Source organism: Protomyctophum parallelum (assembly GCF_964188405.1).
Source record: "Protomyctophum parallelum genome assembly, chromosome: 13".
Lineage (NCBI taxonomy): Eukaryota > Metazoa > Chordata > Actinopteri > Myctophiformes > Myctophidae > Protomyctophum > Protomyctophum parallelum.
The window spans coordinates 13,065,703-13,092,464 of NC_139708.1; the positions used below are offsets into that span (position 1 = coordinate 13,065,703).

General features: G+C 43.9%; 1 protein-coding gene across 2 annotated transcripts; it reads left to right on the forward strand.

Annotated features, from left to right (window-relative positions):
- Positions 1-26,218, forward strand: sh2b1 (SH2B adaptor protein 1). Of its 2 annotated transcripts, XM_083779317.1 has the most exons (10): positions 1-181; positions 1,464-3,633; positions 6,520-6,621; positions 10,577-10,668; positions 11,057-11,139; positions 11,841-11,996; positions 12,832-13,043; positions 19,296-19,470; positions 21,612-21,702; positions 23,736-23,901. In XM_083779317.1, exons 2-10 carry the CDS (start codon positions 1,894-1,896, stop codon positions 23,755-23,757), a joined length of 2,673 nt encoding a protein of 890 aa, XP_083635443.1. In that variant the 5' UTR covers positions 1-181; positions 1,464-1,893; the 3' UTR covers positions 23,758-23,901. The 2 variants fall into 2 exon arrangements, with proteins under 2 accessions (XP_083635443.1, XP_083635444.1); XM_083779318.1 differs by lacking the exon at positions 21,612-21,702 and having other exon boundaries at positions 23,736-26,218.
- Positions 26,219-26,762: the final 544 nt, after the last annotated feature.

Sequence of the window (26,762 nt, forward strand, 5' to 3'; positions counted from 1 at the left end):
AAGAAGGCAGGCACACAGCAATATTCATATTTAGCAGCAACAACAACAACAACAAGAAGAAGAAGCATCATAAAACAACATGATAAGGTTACTGACATTACAACGGAGAGCATGTTGAGCCGCGGTGGTCCACGGACACGGAGAGACAGCGCAACACAACGCGGGAGCGTAGAAAACACAGGTAACAGAAACCCACGTAACATCATTAAAACATTGTGGTTTGTCAACTGAAGCAACATTGCTGCTGCTGCTCTTGCTTGCTTTTGGCTAGCTTGGGGTTTATTAATAGCTAGCTTTGGCTGCGACTAACGGTTAGCCTAGCCTTCAGTGATTCAATGTGCTTCATGTTACAGACAGACCGTAAACCAGAAGCACGCCATCTGCCACATAAACCAAGCTAATGCTAACGTTATTATCAAGCAGTGGTGTAAAGTAACTAAGTAGATTTACTCAAGTACTGTACTTAAGTACAATTTGGGTTTTTTTTTTTTTTTTTTACTTGAATATTTCCAAATTTCAATCCTTTTACTACTACTCCACTACATCTCAGAGGCAAATATTTTATTGCCACTACATTTATTTGAAAACTCGTTATTTTGAAGATTTTGATTATTATTACAACATACATTGACCGCTTCAGCCCTGCAGGTCCATAGCCTTCTACTGCTTCTACGATTCTGCCCTGCGCATTAGAGCTATGGACCAGAGCTAGTAGCCTATATACATTTCGGCCATTTGAAAGGAGCAGACAAGCTGTATAGAAATGTTATTTTCAAAAGATTTTTGTATACTTTTTTATACGAATATTTTTGTACTTTTACTCGAGTAAACTCCGGTATTTTAATTGTAACAGAGTACTACATTGCAGTATTGATACTTATACTTAAGTAAAACAATCTTGAGTACTTTTTCCACCACTGCCTCCTGGCTGCTGCTGCGCGTTTTTTTTAAGAGCTCAGCGAGCAACAGGACTCACTGGGCTGGCTAGCTAGCTAGCTTGCTTTGCTAGCCCAGTTATAGCTGATTAATTTACACTGCTTAATGCATACAATGTGCTCCGTCGTACGACTGTGTCGCTCGCCGACAAGCGCTGATCTGAAAGCTAATTATACATCAGGCTGCTCAACGCATCTATGAAACGGTCTGATATGTCACACCGCTGCCCTGCTTTGGTTTCTATTGATGTGTGTAATAACGATAGCTAATACAAGACTTACTAACGTTAGCACCGTTTTTTAGTAGTTGTAAGAATAGAAACAGCCATGACAAAGTTCCTGTTTTATGTTATTATTTTGTAGCTTTGTATTTATTTGTATGACACATATTAATTATGTTTGGTTGAACAGGTGACGGGGCTGTGTGTGTAATAATCCCATTAATGTGTGAAAGTGCTGTTGTGTACTCTGGAAATGTGATGTAACGTGTGCACATGTGCACAATTTGTCCTCTGTTTACTTTCGCAGGCTGTGGTGGTTGTGTCCTTTCGGCTTTACAATAGACAGTGAAGAAGAAGAAGGGGTAAACTTTGGGAAACTGACTCATCTACACCCTCTAACCCCACCCCCCTCCTCCCCAACGCCTTTACTCTCCACTCAAAACCAGTTATTATTATTTTTTAAATAAATAATGACAAACCAATTTCATTTAAGTATGTAGTGAAGTGCACAGCCTTTTAGATGTTATTGCTTAGCATCATATTGGTCGGGTGCATTGTTTTTAGATGGAGCTGAGTGCAAGGCATAAGGTCACACCCGTTTGTAAATTATTAGACCAATGTGCCGTGTTTACCACAAGTCAATTAGACCAGCTGTGCAATCACTTCAGGTTTCTGTCGTCATTTTGAAGTGATTTGATTTGTCTTGAGCCAGTCAGGGCCCCTGGCCTCTCAGGAGAATGAACGGCTCTCTTTTAACCCCACCAAGCCCCCGGGCGGCAAACTCCTCCCCTTTGCCTCCCTCACCATCCCCCTCCCCGTCGCCCCCTTCTCCCTCCTTACTGCCCCTGTCCCCCAGGCCTCCCCCGCTGCCCCTTCTGGTGAGTCCCCCACCTCAGGCTCACCCGTCCTCTCTGTCCGACACACCCACGCCTTCCCCCTCTCCGTGCCTGAGCTGGACCGAGTTCTGTGAGCTGCATGCCCGCGTGGCGGCGGGTGACTTTGCGCGGCACTTCCGGGCATTCCTCCTGGAGAACCCGCACTACTCCCCGGATTCGGCAGCCGCCTTCTGCCGCCGCTTCACCGACCGCTTCGTTCGCCATTTCCAGAGTGAGCTAGAGGGCATGCCACCGTCAAGCTGTGCCACCGGGCGGGAGGAGGCCGGGAGCTGGGCTCCCCAGTCGGATGCTACCTCCCTGGAAGAAGAGGCTGTCTCTCCCTTAACCACCTCCACAGGAGTGGACCCCCAGTGTGTGCCGACCAACCTGACACGAGTCACAGGCAAACCCACACCCACCCGGCTGGTGTTGGAGAACCGCAGCAGCGAGAGGTTTCAGGACTCCTATGCCCACACGCAAATTCTGCCGCCCTCCTCCTCCTCCTCATGCTCGTCCTCGGTGGGAGGCAACAACGGACGGCGCGAGGAGAGAGCAGCCTTGGTGGCAGCCGGGAACGGAGAGGCGCCAGTGGAGGAAGAGGAGGAGGAGGACAGCTGGCTCGGGGTGGCGCCTGTGGGGGAAGACACTGAGGTGGAGGAGAGGGAAGGAGAGCCCACCGAGGTTTGCCTGGACAATGCAGACCCCTCACACACTCCCCACATCCCGCCGACCTCCGTCACTCCTCCGCCAACCCTGGGCTCCAAAGGCAACAACAACGTGTCCAACTCCTCCAAAAACAAACTGAAGAAGCGCTTCTCTCTGAGGAACGTGGGCCGCAGCGTGCGGGGCAGCGTCCGTGGCATCCTGCACTGGCGGAGCTCCTCCAGCGACTCTGCGCAGGGCCAGAGCCAGCTGCCCTCCAGCTACAGCTACACCATGGGGGTACAGGACGTCGCTTCCGGCAAGAGGAACTCTGGTACACAGCCTGCCATGCCCGCCTCCTCCATGCCCGTCTCGCTGTCCCTGCCACTCTCCCTGCCCCACTCGTCCTCTTCCTCCCTTCCCCCCTCGTCGTCGAGCAGCGCCACCTCCCTCTCGCTCTCGGAGGCGGCCCGCGACCGTCGGCGGAGCAACGGCGAGGGCGGCGAGAAGGAGAAATGGAGCCAGCGGCTGGAGAAGCTCCGGCTGTCGCGCTCGCCACCCCCTGCCCTCTCCTCCTCGTCGGCATTGGGTCCCCACGTCGCCTCCACACTGCCCCCCAGCAGCGCGGCCGCCGCCGCCGCCATGGCCCCCTCCAGGAAGCCAAGCCGCTTGGTACGGGAGGGCGGGGTGAGCATCAGCTCGTCCAGCGATGAGTTTGCGGGGAGCCACGGCTTCACTGGGTTCTCCTTCGGTCTGCTGCACCACGGCACGGACAACAACAACGTTTCAACGGCCTCCGGTGTGGGGCAGACGGGACCCGTGCAGCCCCTGGCCAGTGGAGGCAACGTCCCCTGGAGAGGGGGACGCTGGCACAAATGTCGCCTGGTCCTGAGGGAGAGGGACAAGGAAGGGAGTGACCGGGGAGAGGAGTACTACTTGGAGTTCTTCATCCCGCCCAAGGTAAAGTCATTCATCCACAACCTCTCAGTGCAAAAAGAAACAAAGCGTACACAAATACAAAATGTTAATAACCACACAACTCCTGGTGAAATTACTGAACGGCAAGCTCACAATGTGTAACTTAGCAACTTAGCTTGCAGATCTGATATTTGAACACATTAATGTCAGGGTTAGTGTCCAGATTAAATATGTTGTTTGGTTTTGACTGGTAACTAGCTGCTCAATGTGAATTGATGCAGCCTGACTGGTTTGTATTTTAGCTGTATTCCTGTGACTGGTCTGGTGACTGTCAACCGCTAATACATTTCTATGCAATATGTCAATATTTGTATCCAAGTAACAGTGACGATGGCACAGACAAAATAGAAACTAAATGTCAATTTGGATTAAGCTAAATGTGTCACCAATCCAACCTTTAGAGCCCTTTGTTACAATACTACATTTGAGTATGCCATGTAGACCTTTGAATGAAATTCAAGTACATTTTTCAAGTCAAACTCATCAAGAGTGACTTATCGAGTGCAAGGTCAGGATAACACCATTTTTTTGAAGTACTTGCTCAGAAAACAAGGTAGGTAGCTAGGATAACAAGTAGACGTCAAGCATGTTATCTAAATAACACACTTGGTATTTGTCTGCCAGTAAGAAAAGAAAAACACATACAGTAGGCCTACATACCATCTGAATAATATTACTAGCTGTTATTTACATTATCTTTAAACTACTAGCTCTTGCATAATGTTTATTTAGTGTTATTCTGTCTGTATACCATAATTTCCGGACTATAAGCCGCTACTTTTCTCCCATGCTTTGAACCCTGCGGCCTATACAATGGTGCGGCTAATCTATGGATTTGTACAGCTAACGGCCACTAGGGGACCTTCTAAATCTATATTTATGGCCGGCTATGGCCTCTATGGGGCTTATAGTCCAGTGCGGCTTGTATATGTACACATTTGTTTTCCCTAAATTTAGCTGGTGCGGCTTATATTCAGGTGCGCTTTATAGTCCGGAAAATATATAATAGTTTGCAAATTGGGGGCAGAAGAGGAAAGTTAGTTAAAGTGCAGTTTTAATGTGATTGCATGACAATGGCAATCACAGTTCTCAAATGCTGCCCTAATTTTCAGGCCAGTTGATAATGTGAACTAGTGCGTTGGTGTGATTGCATGGCAGTTGCTGTCTTGTTATCTTTGTGGATTTCTGTATTGGCAATCAATCAATAACATCAATACTGTCCAGTATTAGAGGCTGGCTCTTATATTTATGTTTCAGATTTTGGAGAACAAGAGGGTTAATTAAGGCTGATGTCAACCAATTCTCTATCAGTTCTCTCTCTCTCTCTCTCTCTCTCTCTCTCTCTCTCTCTCAAAGCACTGACTCATTTTATAGTGTTTGAAATGTTGATTTCTATGCATTAAAATACACAATACAAAAATGGTACGCATTTCAAAACCATTTGCCTTATCAGCATCCTCTGTCCAGCATGGTTCCGATTAGGATTGGGCAATTTATCAATGATATTTCTTTCTATCATAGGGCACGTTTGGAAATAGCGCACAGAGCACACTGTGCAATGCAAACTAATAACACGAGACTAGATATCATTTGGGATATTTTAATATCATGACAGAATTGTTATCTTTCTTTTTGCACAGTGCTGACATGCATGCACCACTAGTGAATGTTGAACTTGAACCATACTACTACTTGCTCCAGAGTCGCAGAGAGACACATTAATGTTAACTACATAACATTAATCTGTTACATTCTCCAAAATGTATGTATCGAAGATTCGAATGTTGCCGTTTACTTCAAAACAAGCAGAGCATTAAGGGGGCACAGGGTAAATGAAACCCCAGTTAAACGACATGTAAATGCGTCCACTTGCAAATGTGTGCACTTTGTGGTGCACACATTTCCAGAAAATGTCCTAAATGCTCACCCCCGAACCTATGAAGAAGACCTTAGCAACCACATAATAAACCCTAGACATGCACATTAGAAGCATTGGCAGTCTTTTTTTTCTTTTTTAGAGAGAGAGACAGTGTAGTAAGAGGGAGCTATACAAAGACACACAGCCGGCCGGGTGTGTGTGTGTGTGTGTGTGTGTGTGTGTGTGTGTGTGTGCGTGTGCGTGTGCGTGTGCGTGTGCGTGTGCGTGTGCGTGCGTGCGTGCGCACATAGAGGCCGGATGGAGTTACAAATTCCAATCAAACTATAGTAAAATGTACCACATGGACCCTAGTGTCCCTATTCTGGGCATGTCATCACAAAAGCTGGATGGCAACCAACTTCCTTCAACTAAACCAAAATAAAAGTGAAGTAATCATCTTTGGCCCCACAACCTTTACCACCCGTGTATCCCACTCACTTGGCCCCCTGCAGTCACATTTCAACACCTCAGTAAAGAACCTGGGAGTCTTCTTTGACACAGCACAAAATGTCATCGTAAAAGGCAGTTTCTACCCGCTCAGAACCATAGCCAAATTTAACTTTATTTTAACTCACACAGACCTAGTCACAGTAACCCATGCATTCATCATGTCCCGATTAGACTATTGCAATTCTTTATATTTGGGGCTGCCTCAGTCCACACCATCTCACGCCTACAGAAGGTTCAAAATGCCGCCGCTAGACTTATTACTGGAACTAAAAAAGGAGAACACATCACCCCTGCACTGGCACAACTGCACTGGTTACCTGTTAAATATCGTATCATATTTAAACCCTGCTCTTTGTGTTCAAAGCCCTAAATGGTCTTGCCCCCTCCTATATTTCTGACCTCATAACTGTTCAACCTGGTCAACAACATGCATAGTTATTCGTTTCTAAATGATTTAACGTGAGTGGACAGTGGATTGATGACTTTGTGTTTTCTTTCAGTCGTCCAAGCCCAGGCTGACAGTCCCGTGCTGCTCTATCGTAGATGTGCGGAGCACCACAGCGCTGGAGGTACCCGACAAGGAGAACACCTTCCTCTTACAGGTAGTGTACCAGTCAGTATGCAGTGTCAGTTGATGCCACAAGGTGGCGCACTGCTCCTTTTTGTTTTGCTGTTTGTACAAGATCTGACTTCACTTCCACTATATGTCCGTATTGTGTTGGCCCCTTAGAGTATATATTAATAGAGATATCACCGGATTTCTCCTACAATCCACTTGCATTAAGTTGCTCAAAAGCGCATGAGGCGATTTCACTCCTCCTTCCGGGTATGAACAGAGTGCATTCTGGGATGGATTGGGCCAAATCGTGAACGCGCTGGCCGTTGACTATCATTGCGCACGTTCACGTATGAAACATAGCGTTAACGTGTCATCGGCCCATAATGTGAACATGCGCAATGCATAGTGCTGGCTCGAGCTGCAATACCACTTTCGGCCACTATGTCCATTTCGCCTCAGGGTTTCCTCTCGGTGACGTCTCTATTATATTTATACTGTAATGTTGGCCCGCAGAGTGACTGTATGCTCCGTTCACTTTTTGTTTTATTATGTCAGTACTGTCTGCCGTGAGACCTGGCTTGATATGGTCAATGCTCATTAGTTGGCTGGTAAATGAACCAGCTTATTGACATTATCTTTGTCTGTGTGAAATACCTGGACATCTGCTATATCCAGTCCACTACTCCATGCTCAACACATCACAGTAGTATTACGTAGTAGTCTAGTCTAATCAATTATTTGAGATAATCGCAGTTATGTTGTCATAATCGTTTCCATGTAAGAAAGATGTTCATGCATTAACCCATTTTGGGTGGGAACCCCTTTTGGTGTCAAGATCACGAGCTTGTAGGTCTGCTATTTTTGAAAAATCGAAGAACGTGGAAACATAGCTTTTTCAGAAAACTGTCAGGATGTAGAAGACATTTTTTTAATCTGATCTCAGGTCAAAATGGGTTAAAAAGCAGAAATGGCATATGGAGGTTGGGTTGGCCGTAGGGCCGGAGGATGCATCAATATTACACGTACAGTAGGGGATGATGTTTAAAATAACAATTCAAAGATGTGTTTCAGCCAGACCGTCTCTATCATGCGTCTCTGTTATAGTGAGGTTTCGCGGCCGTGTCCCCAGGCCCACACCACACAATTTGTATTGGTCGAAATGTGCATGCTGCATGTCATGCACCTGTTCCTGGAATACAGCTTGTCAGAAGTTTTATTAAGCGGAGAGGAGGAAATTAGATGTTCAAATGGCATAGTAAGTTCACAGCAACAGCTTCCTTAGCTCACATTGCTCCTGACACAATTCATAATTATTTATATTTGAGGATTGTTCACGGTATGGCAAAACCCTTACTGCATATTATTTATAGCCTACTTCAGTATAGTCATCGGTAATCATAGTGAGTACCTCATTATTTCATATTTATAGCCTATTTAGTTACATTTCAAACCATCATCAAATTATATAGCGTCTAGACCCTCGTTACTTAATATTTATCTCAGGCTAGAGATGTCCCGATAGATACCCTTTCTTTTTTTTCAGACTTTAGTACTTTTTGTAACTAGTAACTACTTATTTTACTCATTTTACCTTCAAATGTATTTAATTGTCATGCCTTGTAATTGTAATGATACTGTTACCGGTCCACAATAATAATAGCCTGAAACGGTTTTGAGAAAATATCTAATTCCAAAATGTTCTCTTTATTTTGCTTATTAGCAATTCAACGTTTTCTTCTATTGAGACACATTCTAGTATTGTCTACCTTTCATCAATTTCAAGATTAGTTTTGAACCTTTTATAGCTGACTTTCTTTCATTATGCTTGAGGCAAAAATAATAATCTGATGGTGTTGCCCACCAAATATAAAGATTTAGATTTGCTGCAGTGTTGTAAACATTGGCTCTCTTTGCATTTGTTCAGCCTAGTGTCAACCGAATGTTTTGATACTCTCGGTTCCGATTATGAGTACTTGAGGGTCCGGTGGTATCGGGCCCGGGCCCAAGTACGATACCAGTATCGGTACATCTCTATTTCAGGCTGGTTGAAACAAACAGTATATTGAGAGTGAGACCCTCATGTAGCGCGTGCGTGCGCGCCTCATTGTAGCTTCATGAAGGGGAGAAATTTCCTTTCCTCTAATTAGTTTTGACTTTTGAGTGGTAATTTGAGTGATTCAGGCTATATCACAACACTACATAGATAGATAGATAGATAGATAGATACTTTATTGATCCAGAAGGAAATTTGTTTTGTCCAACAGCTTCAGTGTAAAAATATCATGACAGTTTGTCGCACGAGTCAATAGCCAGATGGCTCACTGACTGTAAATCCACAGTCGGTGATAATTGATTCTTTCAAAATCTTCATAATAAAATAACAGTTTTAAAGTCACTGAGCCCCTCATCACTCTAATTTAATGAGCACATATTCAGTTATATATTCAGTGTATATATTTATGAAATGGATATCGGCCACTGGCATCTGTGAATGTCATTTTACTTGCAGATACACAGATGGTGGTCAACGAGGCGAGTGCATCCTACAGTATTTGTACCCCGATACTGCTACTTTGTTTCAAGTTCAGCCCATTCATCCCATCTTTCCCTGCACATTTGCGTAGGAGAAAATTAAGAGTTTCAGACAATTTAACTCTACCACGACAGTTCCACAGGTTTGCACCTGCATGCCTGTAAGGTTGCCAATGCCTCCTTACCTGCCCACTCACTCTCAGTGACAATTAATAGCCATATTGGAAATAAATTGCCATGAAGATAATCAAGGCTCTGGCCAAACGGAGTCAGTGTGCAGATTTTGTGCATGCACTGAAAACACTGCTCCACCAACTCCATGTATAAAAAGGGTTATTGAAGCAGTCTTTCTTTCTGTGTTGGACTATCATTCTGCTTTGCGATTTATATCTGGTGAACCTTATAGGACTCATCACTGCTTTCTATATGACAGAGTGGGCTGGCCTTCCTTCGCCGATAGGCGAAATAAACACTGGTATATGTTTTTTTTTAAAGCAATTCTAAAGTCCCATCGACTTTGTATATTAAAGCTCTGCTGGATTGTGATCCTGTAACATATAGGACACATTCCAGTCACTGGCTCACACTAAAGGTTCCAAATGTTAAAGGGATAATTCACAATTCTGTACTATCCCTTTAACACAGAGTTGGGGAAAACATCCTTTAGTTTTAGAGCCCCAACCACATGGAATGACGTACAGCTTAAATTAAAGATGTGTGTCTGCAACTGTTTTTAAAGATTTATTACATCACACAATGAGGACATTACATTTCTGTATTCTGTTAATCAGTTTTGTTTTTGGTTATTGCTTTGAAAATGTCTATTATGTTGTATCTCCACAACACTGCAAAGGAGGGTAACCTCAATGTCTTTCGAGAATAAATTAATGAATGAACCAGTGGGTCGAGGGACCCTCATGGCTCTTTGAGGGGGTTCCAAATGGCCCCTTACCGGTGTGTAACTCTGAGAGTGGAATTGAACCAAATGTAATGGTCCATTTGGTTCCATTTGTACACTCATGGTTATGAGAGTCCTTGAAATTAAAGTTTGAGAACCGTTGTGCTACACTAAACGGAACAGTCTTCATTTGCATTATTGGTAACACCTGTGGAGGAAGTAAGGAAGAGACCCATTTTCTTTCCAATATGTCTGCTTTGCGTAGAGCCTATTGCTACAGAAGTGTCAAACGCTCCCTGTCTGAAAACTAAGATCAAGGTAGCAAGCAGCCTTACCAAAGCTTGAATGAAAAGCTTTACCGTTTTCAGCTCTAATGAAGTTTGTTTGGCATCGAAAAAGGTGATTTTCGGTGCAAATTGCATATATTAGGTTCAAGGCTTCCAGTTGCTGGACTTCAGTATAAGTCGAACTAACTTTGTAACATGATACATGTGTTTTGATTAAATAACAAATGTTATAATAATGAAACACTGTAAAACGTTCTATTACCTTTCTGTATTTGTCTCAGTTGGAGGGTTCGGTGCAGTATGTGATTGAGACACGGGATGCTGTTCAAATGAGAGCCTGGCTGAGCGACATCCGCAACGGAATCTGCCTGAGGTATTACACCACTTTATATCTGGAGTACTGACGTATTAACAGTACGTTTTATAGAGACACCAGACAACTGATTGTTGTTGACAACTGATTCTGCACAGTGTTTCATTGCTTTATTATCATCTCAGTTCACACGTCATGCTTTCCACATGCGAAGACAACTGTGTCAATGTTTGTATTCGCACAATAAAGGGAAATAAAACACTTGTCAATAACTGAGTGAGCATATAGCTCAAAGCCCCGATGCAAGACTATTTTGAAAGAAACCAACGTTTCGACAAAGTCTCCTTCAGGGTTTGGATATTAAGCAACAGATGTAGAGTGTAGTACCAGGACAGATCTGCATCATTCATATTTGATGTTTCATCATCTCCTCTATGTTCTCCCACAGTGAACAGGAGGACATCGAGGGTGTGTGCGGTGGGCCGTTGGATATTAGTGGGACACCGGAGTTTGTTGACCGTCTTTCACAAGGTGTGTGTGTGTGTGTGTCCTAAGTTTTGCAGCTATAACCATTTCACACCTTTTATTATTCCCGGTGACACAAACTCGGCCAACGTCACCAAAGGTACATGAATGGACAATGTACCCTACTGTGCTGACTGAGGCCTTAGCCATAGACTCTCAGATGGACGCTGGGTGGTTGGTCAGTGATGTCAATCGACAGAACAGCATCTCATCGTTGAACCGGGAGACACTGTTATAATATTGATCTCGCAAAACTACATGACTGACATGATTAATTGTGATCTCACAAAACTACATGACTGATCAGCACATCAACACGTCTCCAGACGTCTTTAGAAGACTCCCCATAGGGAGCCCAGGACGTCTTAGGGTATTTTTTAATGATATCGCTAAAATCTTTTAATTTTTTTGCTTGGCCATTTCTTCTTCAGTGCTCCTAGACATGTTTTCGGGCATGCACACTGCCGTTCACTTCCTTGTTTACGGCCTGACTGAACTCGGCCTGACTGAACTAAATCTACGGCGATCTCCATGGTTTTGATAAAACGGCCATCATAGATGGCTGGCCACATGAATTATTAATAATCCTTGACTACTCCAACTTCTCCAATGATATCCATCCAATCCTCATTAGATGTGTGTAGAAGCTACTGATGGCCCTCCTCTTCACCAGTATACAGTATATTATGTATTGCCTTGTGTTCCAGTGTGTTATGGAGGAATTGGAGGCTCCTCCCCTCTAATGGAGCCCCTCCCGCCAGAGTTGCCACCTCGAGCCCCTCTTGACGAACCGGATGGGAGAGTTCTTGGAGGAGGTGGGGCTAGTCTGGGTACACCTTTTGCTGAGACACCAGATGCCACAGGTAGAACACTGTACTAATTATATCTTACACACAATTGGCCATTTATATTTGTAAAACTGCTCTTTTTCTGACCGCTGTAGTCTACTTCAAAACGTTGTCGTCATTACCCATTTGAGTCATGCTTGTGAATTGACATCCATGGAAAACGGAGGCTTTGGAAGGCTCACATTATGTGGAAGAATTGGGGATATGTCTGTATTCTGTACCATTAATCTCTGAATAGGAGATTATAACACATTGGCTGTGTTTGGGGTGGACATTCTTTGTCAATGAGCTAGTAGTGAATCGTATGGGCCGGATGGAGACTGCCAGCAGGGAGTGTTGAACGGGAGGAGTAGGACGGAGGGGGGTACTCACTGGCGAGTAAGCCAGTTGGATACAACAGCAGTGGCAACACAGACATGTGGGGAGGATTAATAATAAGGATTAATAATAAAGACTACATTGGAATAAATAAATAAAATTATGTCATGCTCTGCCACTGTGAACAGGAAGACATCGAGGTTGTGTGCATCTATTTTATAATGGCTGAGAGGGTCGGAGGTACTCTGCTTCGCATCGTGCCTCACTACGCCTCTCAACCATTATAAGATAAAGGTAACCGTAGACCTTGTGGCTTGTTGCTTTAATAAGGTATTAATGTATGTATAATAAGTGGGCTTATCAAAGGACATCTCGTATTGCAAAAGCTTCATTTAAATACATAAATACAATAAATTACAACCAGAGGCCTCTAACATACAGTAGAGTACAGTTGGACTTGGATATCATCTTTAGCTCTCAGCACTAAAATTACACTCTGGTTTAACTGCCCGTCATGTTGCTTCCTCCCCAGGTTCCTTCTTGTTCTCGGAGGTGAGCACAGGGGAGGCAGTGGAGCACCCGCTCAGTGAGTGCCAATGGTTCCATGGCACGCTGTCGCGACTCAAGGCTGCCCAGCTGGTGCTGGCGGGCGGCACGGCCAGCCACGGCGTCTTCCTGGTTCGCCAGAGCGAGACGAGGCGTGGAGAGTACGTCCTCACTTTCAACTTCCAGGGCAAAGCCAAGGTGAGACTGTTGCATGAACTGCAAGGACGTGACCCTTCGTTTGTCCTTTGTGAGCCTGCATGCGTGCATATGACACATGTGAACTTGAAGATCAGATATTTAAAGTTTTGAAGAATCTCAGACTAAAATTACATGCCCAGAATAGGTTTGATGTGGTTAAACTCCACAATTCACCCTTTGTCAGCCTTCTGATTGGTCCCTGACTGACTAACCAGCAGGCTCTAATGCCTTGTTCCGCCCTGGTTCCGCCTAGTTTATGTTGAATTTGCTAAAACATCCTTTTTGGAAAAAACTAAAAACAAACATGATATGCCCAGTCACCATGCTGCACCTGTGATGTTCCTTTTTACTGACACAAGCTTAAAATAAGAATTGAATGCACAGATTATAAATACGAAGCAACTGAAAAACCTGTTATTTCAACGGTAGTGGATGGAGAGAGGTGATCTTTGTCCAACCACGACCGGCAACCAATGGGTGCGAAGAGGGGCACAACCACAGGCAGGACTTGACAAATGGGACATTGTAGCAGCAAGAACAAAGCTCAAAATCAAAAAAGTATAATAAAAATAGCCAGGTAGTGTGTGTATGTCACCCATTCTTGAGATAAGGGACAAAACTTTTTTCAAACTGGATTTTTTTTTTTTTTAAGATACATTCAAATCAAATGGATGTATTTGTAGACACAGGTCTCAACTACCAATATTGAGAAGGAACAGGTTTTTCGCATAACATTTCTTTCTAAAATGGGACATTTATGCACTTAATACCCGATTCATGTCAACTCCGTCAGACACACTAAAATACCTTTTAATTGAATTTGATAATTTCAACAATAATATAAAGTCCTCAGTTCTCTTATAATGGCTTTCAGTAATCAAGTTAAGTAATACAATTATTTTAATATTGTTTTTTTCCAATATCACACTATTATGAAATATCCAATTTCTCAAATCCGTCATTTCAACCTCTATTTTCAATATTATAACATGAAAACCATGTAAAAAAAAAAAAGAAATCATCATTACGTATCATTTCAGTTGGTGTTTCAATACATATGCACAAAATATTTAACATCACATTTTCTATTTCTTTGGAAATTAACAAAAACATCACGGGACGAACATCTGACGGAGTTGACGAACATCTGACGGAGTTGACAAGTTTAACTGATTTAGGTTCTAGATCACCTAGGATCTTGATTCTGGTGACTAATCCCACATTTTCAAGGATGAGGAATACAGTGGTACTATTTATATTGGCCCTGTGACCATGGCAGCCATTTTCAAAATGGCAGCCACCTGCTGTTATCTTACAATAACTCAAGTTCTACACCACCTAGGATCTTGATTCTGATGACTAATCCTACATTTTCAATGAGGAGGAATACAGTTTTATCTATTTAGATTTATCCCGTGACAATGGCAGCCATTTAAATAAATGGTGGACCTGCTATTATTTTACCAATTTAGTCAGGGAACAGGCCTATTATCAGAATAATGTCAAATCTGTGAATACATTTCTTACCAAGAATTTTTTCACCAATGTGTTTGTAAAGGTGTCTACTAACATATCCCACATTGGTTTCTATTGAACCACCCTAGAGGCATTTTTGACAGCTGCTGAAAGTTGGGTACCATACCAAGTGGCTATGGCAAAACTAGGGAGTCTATGGCCAAACTAGGGGTCAAACCCCTTGGGCTAAATTCGGCCATATATCCACTTGCCCAAATGTGCTGACCTCATTTTGTGATGATGGCTATGGCCGTTTTCAGCCCAAGGAGTGTTCTTCGTGCATAGCTAATGCTTGGAATGCATTCAGAATCATGAAAACTCCCTAGTTTGACATGTCACATGCTACTTAAAGCATAATGAACATTTTGCCTTATATAGGTTGTTGATGGTACCCCAACTTTCAGCAGCTGTCAAAAGGTCCCCTAGGGTGGTTGAATATAAAGCAATGTGGGATATGTTAGTAGACACCCTTCCAAACACATTGGTGAAGAAAATTCTTGATAAGGAATTTATTACCAGATTGTATTAATATCCCCTGACTAAATAACTCATCTTCTAGACCACCTAGACCCGACTTCACAAACAGAGACCCGATTGACACCTAAACAACAAGTTTGGACAGCCCCACCAATTAGTGTTACGGAAAATAGCAAGTGTCTACCCTAGGCCCAGAGGGAGACACAGAACTTAGATGCGGCTCACATGTTGCACGACTCCTCAACAAGCTGCCACCAGGGATGAGAGCTGAATTCTGCCGCACAATGCTCTGCGGCCCAGGAGCAACCAACACCCTGTTGGAGTTCTCTGAGTGGTTGAAGCATGAGTCCTAGCCATATAGCCTGTGCAAAGGCAAACACCTTGAAGACCTGCTTGAGGTGAACAGTGAGCAGTGAACAGTGAGCGAAAGACTGAAGACAGAAGATCTGCCTTCAGGACTATCAGGCAGGATGTGCAGACACTGAAGGCATCAGTGTCGTTCTGTGTCCCCAGCATGTCAACCAAAGCAATGTTACCAAATCAAAGGAGCCTTCACCTCAAGTCACCTGGGGCTGGGTGAGCAATCGTATCCTGTATCTAGCCTCACAACTAAATACAGACACTTGGCCAGACTGCCGTTTGAAAGGGTCAAACCCTTCATCCTGATTGGGGAAGACCACCCCACCTAATCACACCAACCAAACAAGTGAGGTTGGGGCCTCCAGGTGGGCCAGTAGCCATCTGCACAAGACTGGGCTGGACCCTGCAGGAAAGCAATCTCCAGCCAAGACAATGTAAGTTGACTATAACAGAGCCCCAGAACACAGAGCTCATGAGAAGGATGGAGAAACACTGGCAGGAGGCCACCAAGATACAACGCCACACTGCAGTGGCCAGTGAAGTCAAACTGTGTACCTGAAAGAGACAAGTCAAAGGCCAGAAAGCCCACCTCCTTTTAATGTCCTGTCAGTAGCAACTCAACCTGCACCTGAAATAAGCCCTGACCCCTCCCAGAGAAAGTTCATCCTTGAAAATGTAATGATTAGTCGCCAGAATCAAGATCCTTGGTGGTCTAAAACTTGAGTTATTGGTAAAATAACAGCAGGTTGGTGGTCACTTTGAAAAACAATGGCTGCCATGGTCACAGGACAAATCTAAATAGTACCACTGTATTCCTCATCTTTTAAAATGTATTAGTAGTCGGCAGAATCAAGATCCTATGTGGTCTAAAACTTGAGTTATTGTAAAATAACAGCAGGTGGCGGCCATTTTGAAAAACAATGGCTGCCATGGTCACAGGACAAATCTAAATAGTACCAATGTATCCCTCATCCTTGAAAATGTAGTCTTAGTCACCAGAATCAAGATCCTAGGTGGTGTAGAACTTGAGTTATTGTAAAATAACATCAGGTGGCGGCAATTTTGGAAAATGGCTGCCATGGTCACCACGAGACAAATCTGTGATGGCCCTATAGCCAAAAATGTTCCTTAAGGCATGCTCTAACTGTGTGCCAAATTAGAATACGTCCCATTATTCAAAAACTATAATTTTATTGTTTTAGGAACACTTTTGTCAACTCCGTCAGATACATGTCAACTCCGTCAGACACAAAACCTGACGGAGTTGACGTCTGACGGAGTTGACAAAATGTCATTTGTTTTCATCTTAACCCTCTGTAGTACAATGTAGCCATTTTGTTTTTGCTTCATTTGTTAGCTAAACCTAACCCTAAACTTTTATAATAAACATTATTTTGGAATTCTTAACAAAGATCATAATAATGTCCTGACGGAGTTGACATGTAAAAGCTGTGACCACCCTGATATCAACATTGTTTGTTTAAAATATCAAACAATTGAATGCTTTTCAGACCAGGTGCTCCACAGTTGCAACAAATACAAACAGGACTTGGAAAAGGAGTCTTCAGGCTAAATCTGTCGACAATATTTTCTGATTAATTTAAGACTTTTAAAAAACCTGACGGAGTTGACGGGAGACGTGGGACACACATTTGATATGAGATATCTAATGGAAAATATAAATTAAAATTATTGTGTATATTGTTTGCTATGTTGTTGACAATCTACTTTAATTTAGTATGTATATTTATGTGATTGTGACAGTATTAGACACTTTTTTAGCAGTTTGAAATTATGACCACTTGCTGGGGACAGGCTAAATACAGGCGTTTTGGGGTACAGTGCCTGCTTTTAACTAATTCAGATGGCATATGAAAACAATTATAATGAAATTAATGGCATAATAATACACAACTGTATTACATTTAACTTTGCAAGTGCTTTTATTTTTATTAAATTAATTTATTTTTAACAATAATAAGGCTCTTATGTGTGGGACATGTTTTTTCCACTTTTGTCCCTCATCTCAAGAATGAGTGATATACATTAGCAGAGCTGCCAACCTGCACACATTTTGTGTACCAATCACGCAATTCTAGGCGTATAGACACCTAGAATTGCGTGGTTGGTACACAAAATGTGTGCAGGTTGGCAGCTCTGCATTAGTCATATCGCACTTTGAGATGGGTGAACGTGCTGTGTGCATGAATCCTACTTGTAAATATGATCCATGCGTGTATGCATTTCTATACAGGTTCACTAATATTATCTTTGTACTAGGGTTGTCCCGATCATGTTTTTTTGCTCCCGATCCTATTCCGATCATTTGATTTTTAGTGTCTGCCAATCCCGATCCAATATTTATATACATTTATGCCATATCACAATAGTACTACAATCACAGACAATATCCAGTCCATTATCATGATATGGATACAGTATATAATATTGATGCCCTGCCCATGCACCGAAAGGCCTAAAGCTATTACAAAAATGACTACTATTTTATATAATTTTTGAGTCGTGCAACCACTCATATAGGGAGCTTTTGTGTCTCTGGCTGTGTCTCTGGGTCCGTCCCTGGGTCCCTGGCTGGCTGTGTCTCTGTGTCTGTCCCTGGGTCCCTGGCTGGCTGTGTCTCTGGGTCCGTCCCTGGCTGGCTGTGTCTCTGGGTCTGTCCCTGGGTCCCTGGCTGGCTGTGTCTCTGGGTCCGTCTCTGGGTCCCTGGCTGGCTGTGTCTCTGGGACTGTCCCTGGGTCCCTGGCTGGCTGTGTCTCTGGGTCCGTCTCTGGGTCCCTGGCTGGCTGTGTCTCTGGGTCCGTCTCTGGGTCCCTGGCTGGCTGTGTCTCTGGGTCCGTCTCTGGGTCCCTGGCTGGCTGTGTCTCTGGGACTGTCTCTGGGTCCCTGGCTGGCTGTGTCTCTGGGTCCGTCCCTGGGTCCCTGGCTGGCTGTGTCTCTGGGTCCGTCCCTGGCTGGCTGTGTCTCTGGGTCTGTCCCTGGGTCCCTGGCTGGCTGTGTCTCTGGGTCTGTCTCTGGGTCCCTGGCTGGTTGTGTCTCTGGGTCCGTCCCTGGCTGGCTGTGTCTCTGGGTCCGTCTCTGGGTCCCTGGCTGGCTGTGTCTCTGGGTCCGTCCCTGGCTGGCTGTGTCTCTGGGTCTGTCCCTGGGTCCCTGGCTGGCTGTGTCTCTGGGACTGTCCCTGGCTGGCTGTGTCTCTGGGTCCGTCCCTGGGTCCCTGGCTGGCTGTGTCTCTGGGTCCGTCTCTGGGTCCCTGGCTGGCTGTGTCCGATTACGAAAATAGCGTTTGTTTGGTTTTCATCACCAAGTGTGCAGCCTAACACACACACACACACACACACACACACACACACACACATATTAACTGTATATGGGCCATTCTACCGAATTGGTTCAAATTGCAGTCCCACAATGAAAAACACATATTAAAAAACAATTTAATATTCAGACTTTTCACTGTAGTAATGTATTGTAGTATTGTAGTAGTATTGTAGTATGGTCTAATTAATCACAATACATTAATTGAGATAATATCAAATTAAATATGTAAAAAAACATCCTTTATATGTCACTTCCTATTGAAAGGTGGCTGTCCCAACCTCTAACCCCTTAAAAAAAAACTTTAATTCATGAAAAAAGTACTTAAATGATTTTTGTCACTTTCCTAAAAAACATTTTTAATGCAGCCACATTTTAGTTTAGAATGAAAATACCGAAACATCATCATCGTACATACTGTACTGTGTTACTCTTTGTTAGAGAAACTGAGCAAGTTGTCAACAAATCACAGAGTGGGACAAAGTGAGCTGTGAGATTTCATTTTATATATTCTATTCTATAGCTATGTCATTAAACCCTCCTCCCTCACTCCCTCCCGGCCGCCAGCACTTGCGTCTGTCCCTGAACGAGGACGGCCAGTGTCGCGTGCAGCACCTCTGGTTCCAGTCCATCTTCGACATGCTAGAGCACTTCCGCGTGCACCCCATTCCCCTGGAGTCTGGCGGAGCCTCGGACGTCACGCTCATCAGCTTTGTGGGCGCCACCGCCATCCGGCAGCCAGGTAAACCCCCTCCCATTGGCAAAGCACCGTGGAGTGGAGATGGAATTATAAATCAAGTTTTAAACTCTGCTGTTTAGCTGTAATCATTCATGTGTCTTAGGCCCTCATCCAGAATTTGTGTATATAATTGTGCATTTTTCCACAAAGTTAATCCACATGCATGGCACACTTCCCACCCACCTTTGCATACAAACATGAATTAATTTGAGTAACACATTAACAAAAACGAATAGAATACGCACATCACTTGGTAGAGGTGCTGGGTTAAAACAAAAATACATTGCATGGATGCACCTGTGACGTATCCTCAGTGATGGACCCTTATAGTTCATAGTCCTTATATTATATATCTTGAGAGTGTGAAATGAAACCAACATTGTATGCTCTCTAGAGCTAAATTATTGTTAAACATCTGCATTACTTAATTTACATGTCTACACAATTGGAGAATGTAGAAGAATTACATTATTTTGATCAACGTTTTCATGTTACCTCTCCTACCACATCAATACAGCATGGAACTGTGGACAAAATCTTATGCAAAGATAACAAAATATTCTACGTTTTGAGAGGCTAAATCTCATTTAAACAGTGGTCCGTGGTTCAAATGGCAAATACATAATCGACCTTGATATGAAAAAAAGTTGAAAACCACTGGTCTTGACAGTTGACGCTTACTTCAATAGTATGAATGACCGATTCATAGGAGGGTGCAATTTATGAGAAAGCACAGAGGTGTTTATCTTTTATTTTTTAAATTATTTTAGCCCATGTGATTATGTGAAACTGTGTTAATATAATATAATTTATTTTAGTAATGGTAATTTATTATAATGCTATTCTTTATTATGCACACGTAAGCTTTTCAGATGGAGGGAAACAGTGCAAAGTATTCAGGCCATTCACCACAAATAAGGAGGCATGTGTGATGCGTTTGTTCTGGATGGTCTGCCTTGCATTTGGAGTGCACTGAATAAAAGTTCAAGTGAAAACCCTGCCCAGTGGAGTGAACACAGGATGCATCTCTCCCATTGGCTAAGTGCCTATCACTGCCGGGTGATAGTTCACCAATGCTGAACCCGACACATTCTTCACACTAGTGCATCAGATTTGTAAAGTTGTCGCGTGGGGACCTTCTTTCTGGTTTTTCCCCTTATAATTGGAGTGAATGGAACTTGGCGCCACTTGAAGCGTGTGTCTGCCCGCCCTGTACCTTAAGCCAATTCAATGATGCAATTAGGAACATGAACCGGAACAGGAAACGGTATGTCGCCTTCTGGAATCCCAGACTAATACATAGGTCATTTTTATCAATGTACCGGTACATGTTGAGAACTGAGCATTCTAACAATTTAACAACGGCTACTGGTCGTTGAAACTTATATACCGTAATTTCCGGACTATAAGCCGCACCTGAATATAAGCCGCACCAGCCAAATTTAGGGAAAATCCATTATACAAGCCGCACCGGACTATAAACCGCACCGGACTATAAGCCGCAGCTACGTTAGCTCAGAGCCTGAGATGGCTCTGCGTTAGCTGTAAAAATCCATAGATTAGCCGCACCGTTGTATAAGCCGCAGGGTTCAAATCATGGGTAAAAAGCCGCGGCTTATAGTCCGGAAATTACGGTACTTACTATGTGAGTTTTCAAGAAATCTTTCATTCAACATGGAAACCGCTTAACAGCATAGCCTTATCAACTAACAAAGAGTGTAAAACGGACCCTTGTGGAACCTTTCTCCTCCGTTTTTATACTTGTTGGTCCTGTCCTGTGGTGGGGTGATTTACAACTTATTACACTGCTGCAAAAGTAGCTTGAGGTTGAAATTCAAAATTGCTGAAAATAATATAACAAGAAGAATGTGAGAAATCAGCATTGATTGATTGCCACCTGATATAGCCCGTTGTATGACGGGGTAGGGCATTAATTGGCCTCAAGAACGTTAATGGAGTGATCCATGTATTTTGTATTTCTTACATGTCAATCGATCAACATAAAAGCTTCTACTGGACCCACCGTTCTCCCCCACTGCTGGCCACCCATCATCACTGCACCCATGCTCTGAGCAGCTTGTCTCTGTTGTTGTTATATGTTGTTGTCGTCTTGTCACATCCCTCGGGATCATCCCTTTTTGCAGGCCGCGACAGGGCAGGCAGCAGGCCCACAGTCTGTGATGTCATCACCACGCGCCATCCCGACTCCCCATCAACCCCCATCTCTGACTGTGTGTAAGTGAGACCTGACCCAGCTGTGTGTGTGTGTGTGTGTGTGTGTGTGTGTGTGTGTGTGTGTGTGTGTGTGTGTGTGTGTGTTTTTCTTCAGATGATCAGCACGTGACGCAGACGTTGTTGCCTGGATCAACGACGGGTCTGCTCCAGGTCTGCTCATGAAGAGCTCAAGCGTAAAAAAAAAAAGAGAGCTCAACAAAATCCAGGTCTAGTCAGTCGCGGGCTTGTGCACTAAACAAGCACCCGCGCGACAATTTCACGGGACTGCACCCACATAAATACGCTTGCCCCTCAACTTCTCTGCGCATACAAAAGAAAACGCAGGCCTCTCATTGCCAATTAATTACTAGGCACGTTAATCGCTGCCCATCTCGAAAGGACCTTTACTCTGAATATAGCCAGTCTGCAACCTCACAACCCACCACATTTGTGAAGTTGCAGAACGGCTATATTGGCGTGCGTCAACATTTGACAACAGAGCATACATTAAGCATTATTACGTTGTGAAGGATTCCTTGGTCAAAAACAATCGCTATGCCTGAATTGGCATAGAGCACATACTATAATGGATATTGGCTTTGAAGTATTTGCAAGATTGATGAATTGACTGCAAGTGAAATAACCAGGTTCGTTGGGGGTGCAGTGTGTGTGAAAACCAAACGACAAGTAGATGATGACAACTATGATGTCAAGGATTTTAAGATCCTTCAGAATCCGAATAGTTTTTTTTATTGTCACGTATCGGTAAAAAAGAAAAAAACAATCGAAATCATGGTAGTTCAGCAAAGGAAAAGTAGGGTAACAAATCATACAACGTAGGTAATCCAATACAGTAAAAACAGTCCTTAAACAATTTCCAAAGACGGATGCAAGTGGAGAAACTTTGTTGCTGCCTTATGCGCCAGCCGGCGTAATAGGGATAAGTAAATTCACCCGAAAATATGACAAAACTGTCGTTTTGTGTCATCCACACATGGTCAATTTTTCTTGTATGAATATAATATGTCTCACTCCTTTGGTTTACTTCTAAAGTCCACACACTGGGAAATGCTCCCCTAGTGCTCGATCTATTACCACCACGTGAAGCTTCCACCACCTGATCTTAAGTAACATAGGGAAGGAAGTAACATATTTCTTTTCATTGTGTTGTTAATTTCTTCTGTCCAGCACCTAGTGCTTTAAGACATGCACCTCCACTTAATAATTAGAAGTAAATCACACAGATACTCAACACACAAACAGACACACAATTACTGTAATCATTCATTAACGGTGGTGTAAACAAATTCACGTAACCACCCGGCCCAACAACTTGCATGTGTAAGACGAGCATTGTCTGTAGCAGAAGAAACATTCTTCAGATGTGCGATTATGCTAGGCTCCAGTCACATTAAATCTAATTTGTTTATGATGCCAGAAGAATAGCGAAAGCTATGCTTCTCGGCACACTTCCAAGCAACTCTGACATTTGTGACAAATGGGAAAAGAGAACCCGCGCAAGGCTCCCAAAAAAAACGAACGTAACGGCTGACGGCTCTTTCACATCAACACCACCCGTAGCGGCCGGCGCCGGGCCGAGTCTCCGAACTCGAAGTGTCTGGCGGAGAAACGGCCTCAGAATGGGAAAGTGTATGCGCAGACTCCGCACCACACAGCAGCTACCAGATCAGAGTCCTTTGGCAGTGTGACTTGTTTGTTTGATTGTGGGTGTGCGTGTGCACGTGTGTGGGACTGTTCTCCATGACTGTCATATGGACCCATGACGACCGACATGCACTCACTCTCATGTTCTCTCTCTCCTCCAATCCCTTCACCTCCCAACCCCTCCCTCCCCCATACCTCTCCTTTATTTACACTTTGTTTTGCTAATACTCCATCTCTCTCTCTCCTCATTTTCTTTCTCCTCTCTTTTACACGTTCTCTGTCTCATTCTCTTTGTCTTGATTCTTTCACTCTTTCTTTCTTATTCTCTCAATCTTATCTCTTTCTCGCATTCTCTTTCACTCTCTCTCTCTCCCCGCCCCCCGTCGCAGACTTGACCAGCAGACCCCGTAGCCCCCCCCAGCCGCCTCCTCCGCCCTTGCCCCCCGGCCGGCCGCCGCCCCCAACCCCGCCGCAGGAGCGGCCCGCCAACGACACGGAGCCGGCCGGAGGAGGAGGAGGAGGAACGACTGCCGCCACCGCAGGAGTGGGAGGAGTGGGAGGCAGCGGCAGTGTCGTCGGAGGTGCAGGGGGAGGTGGTGGAGCAACAGGAGGAGGAGGTGGCGGAGCAGCGGGGGCAGAGGACTGGGAGGAGCAGCGGGAGAGGGACACGCCGCTCCGCCAGCTAGAGGCAGTGGTGGCCACGGACGGCGAGGACAGGGAAGGCGGCCGGGCGCGCGCCATCGATAACCAGTACTCCTTCTTTTAGTTTTGAGCCAAGAGGAGGGGGGACAAGAAGAGCTTGTGTTGCGTGCGCTAACGTACCTATGTACAGTATGTGCGCGCAAAAGGGAGATCGGTTGGAGGCGTCGTATATCATAGCCATTCATAACCAGTATTTTATGTTGTTAGCAGGACGGGAGGTTGAGCTACAGTGGCGGGATACAAGTGGTGGGGCATAGGAAGCGGAGGAGACTGGAAGTACTAACACTATTAAACTTAAAGAAAAACACACAAAGTGTCACGTGAGAATTTCCGGCGAGCGAGCTAGAAAGATAGACAGAGACTGACAGACAGAGGGACAGAAGGGGACGGTACTAAAAGCTAGCGGACAGAACGGTGAAGACAACTTTAGAACACTAAAATAACGGTACACTAATTTTATTGTTTTATTTCTTTGTATGATGAGCGCTTTTGGTTTTACCGGTACGCCATGGTGTGCACAGATGATAGTTGACAGATGACAGACGCTTAATATATACTCGGTTGCGTGCCGGCGTCGTGTAGCCCCCCCACCTGCCGATCTGCAAACTCACAACGTGCCGCACAAGAGACACGTCGTCAGCTTGGAGAGCGGATGTTTGGACACGCAGCTAGGTACGAATCAGGCCTCTGTTGCGAGCTTACAAAAGAAAACTCTGACAAGCCAGCAGCAGTTCCAGTACCTCACAGTGGTCCACACACACACACACACAACACACGAGCTAGCTAGAAAGCTGACCATAGCAGTGGCAAAATAGACTAGAAGCAGGCAGGAGAACATTTTTACCTCAGTCACTGTCAACAGCATCACTCTTTCCTCCCAATCTTTCTCTCTGTCTCCGCTCATTTCTTGCTATACTTTGACGGGTGGGAAAAGAGGAAGAAGAAAAAACTAAGCAAACGTCGAACTGGGAGAGATTTAGTTTTACAAATTCTCTTTGAAAAAGAAATTATTATTGATGATGGTACCAATAACAGTAATGACGATGGAAATAATAATAATAACTATAAGTATAATGATGCTGGTCGGAATAATAGTATTAATTTTATTTTTGTTTTTAAAGATCCATTTTATTTTTATGCTTGTACTCCGATAATGTGTAAACACCGTGCCCATCCATCCATCCTGTTTCAGTTGACATTTCTTTGTGCCTTTTCATTTTTGTTTTGTTATTTTAAAGAATACAACAAAAGGAAAGAAAATGAAAATCGCTACTATGCCTCATTCTCTAGTCTATTCCCACCTTCTCTCTCTCCCTCTGTGTCTCTCTCGCAGTCCTCTCATAAACCTCTTCCCCCATTCATTTAAAAAAAAAAGATGAAAAACACAAATAGTCTGAAAAAAAAACTGCAACGAAAAAAAGAAAAGAAATCCCTACTTTTTTCTACTTGTGCCTTTCTGTGTGTTGTCTACTCTGCTCATTGGTCTTCATGTCACTCTTGTCTTTTTTGCCATTCAGTTCAGTGCTTTCCTGTTCATTTAAGGCTGAGTTGTACGGTGAAAATTGCTGATCTACAAGCTCCAAACATGTCAAAATGGGTATTGAGGTGTACCCTCCTAACAGGGGTTAGACCCCCAGGGGTCTGTACTTGGCCCCCCTCCTTTTCTTTTCTCTCCCCACCACGCCAAATCTCATTGCTGAAAATAGCTGATCCACAAGCTCACAACACGTCTGGGGCTTGTAGATGATTGGCATACGATGGTGTATAATTTCTTTAGCTTTGTCGAACGACCGCGTCTGCCACCAAAAACGACTGAATTATTTTTCCCCATCGGCTGACGCAAGCCACTCGACTTCACATTCTGTCACCCGCACCCTTCTCTTCCATTTTAATTATTTTTACGTCTTTCGCTTTTTTTGTGTTCTCTTTGTGCCATCATGTGTCATGTATTTGCCTGTATATGCACCTTTCCCATCATCATCATCAACATCATCCCTAATCATGATCTGTGTCCTCTCAGTTTTAAAACTTTGTGCCTTTCTCTCTCTCTTTTCTCTTTGCTGGGACCGTGTGTTGAGGGTGGGCCATGTTGTGCCCCACCCTGTGTGGTTAGTTTCAGGTACTACATTGAATTTAATGATAATGATATAATATAAATATAGTGAAACACTGTGGCCTCCTGTGTGCTTTTTTATTTAACCCCAGCCCTCTTCAATTACCCATTTTAGTTTTGAGAAGGTATCAAGATTTCACATGGTTTACGGTTTGACTAAATCAGCCCTATACATGGATCATATAAAAATAAACTGATCACTGATCCCCTTAAATTTCCGTTGCTACAAGCTCACAAAGCGTTGTGAGGTTCTGCGTTGTGAGCTTGCCTTGTACACTATTTTCACTGAATGCTGGGGTTCATGTGGTTGTGATGTTTCGATCACTGTACTTTGATAGACAACATTTATATCCATCAGATCTTTGACAAAATGGTTGACGTTCTTACAGATTAGCTGTTTTTTGCAGTACAGTTCTGTCATGGAATGTCGCAAGACTGCTGTCAAAATTAACAATGAAGGGCTGCCCTTATGCGTTTCCAAAACAGTGGGTCGTCACTCGTCACCCATTTGTGGGTTGTGTGTGTAGATCTGCTATTTTTGCTAGTTTGGGTCCCGGGCAAACGTCTAATCTATTTTGCGAATCACTGCCCTAATGCATTG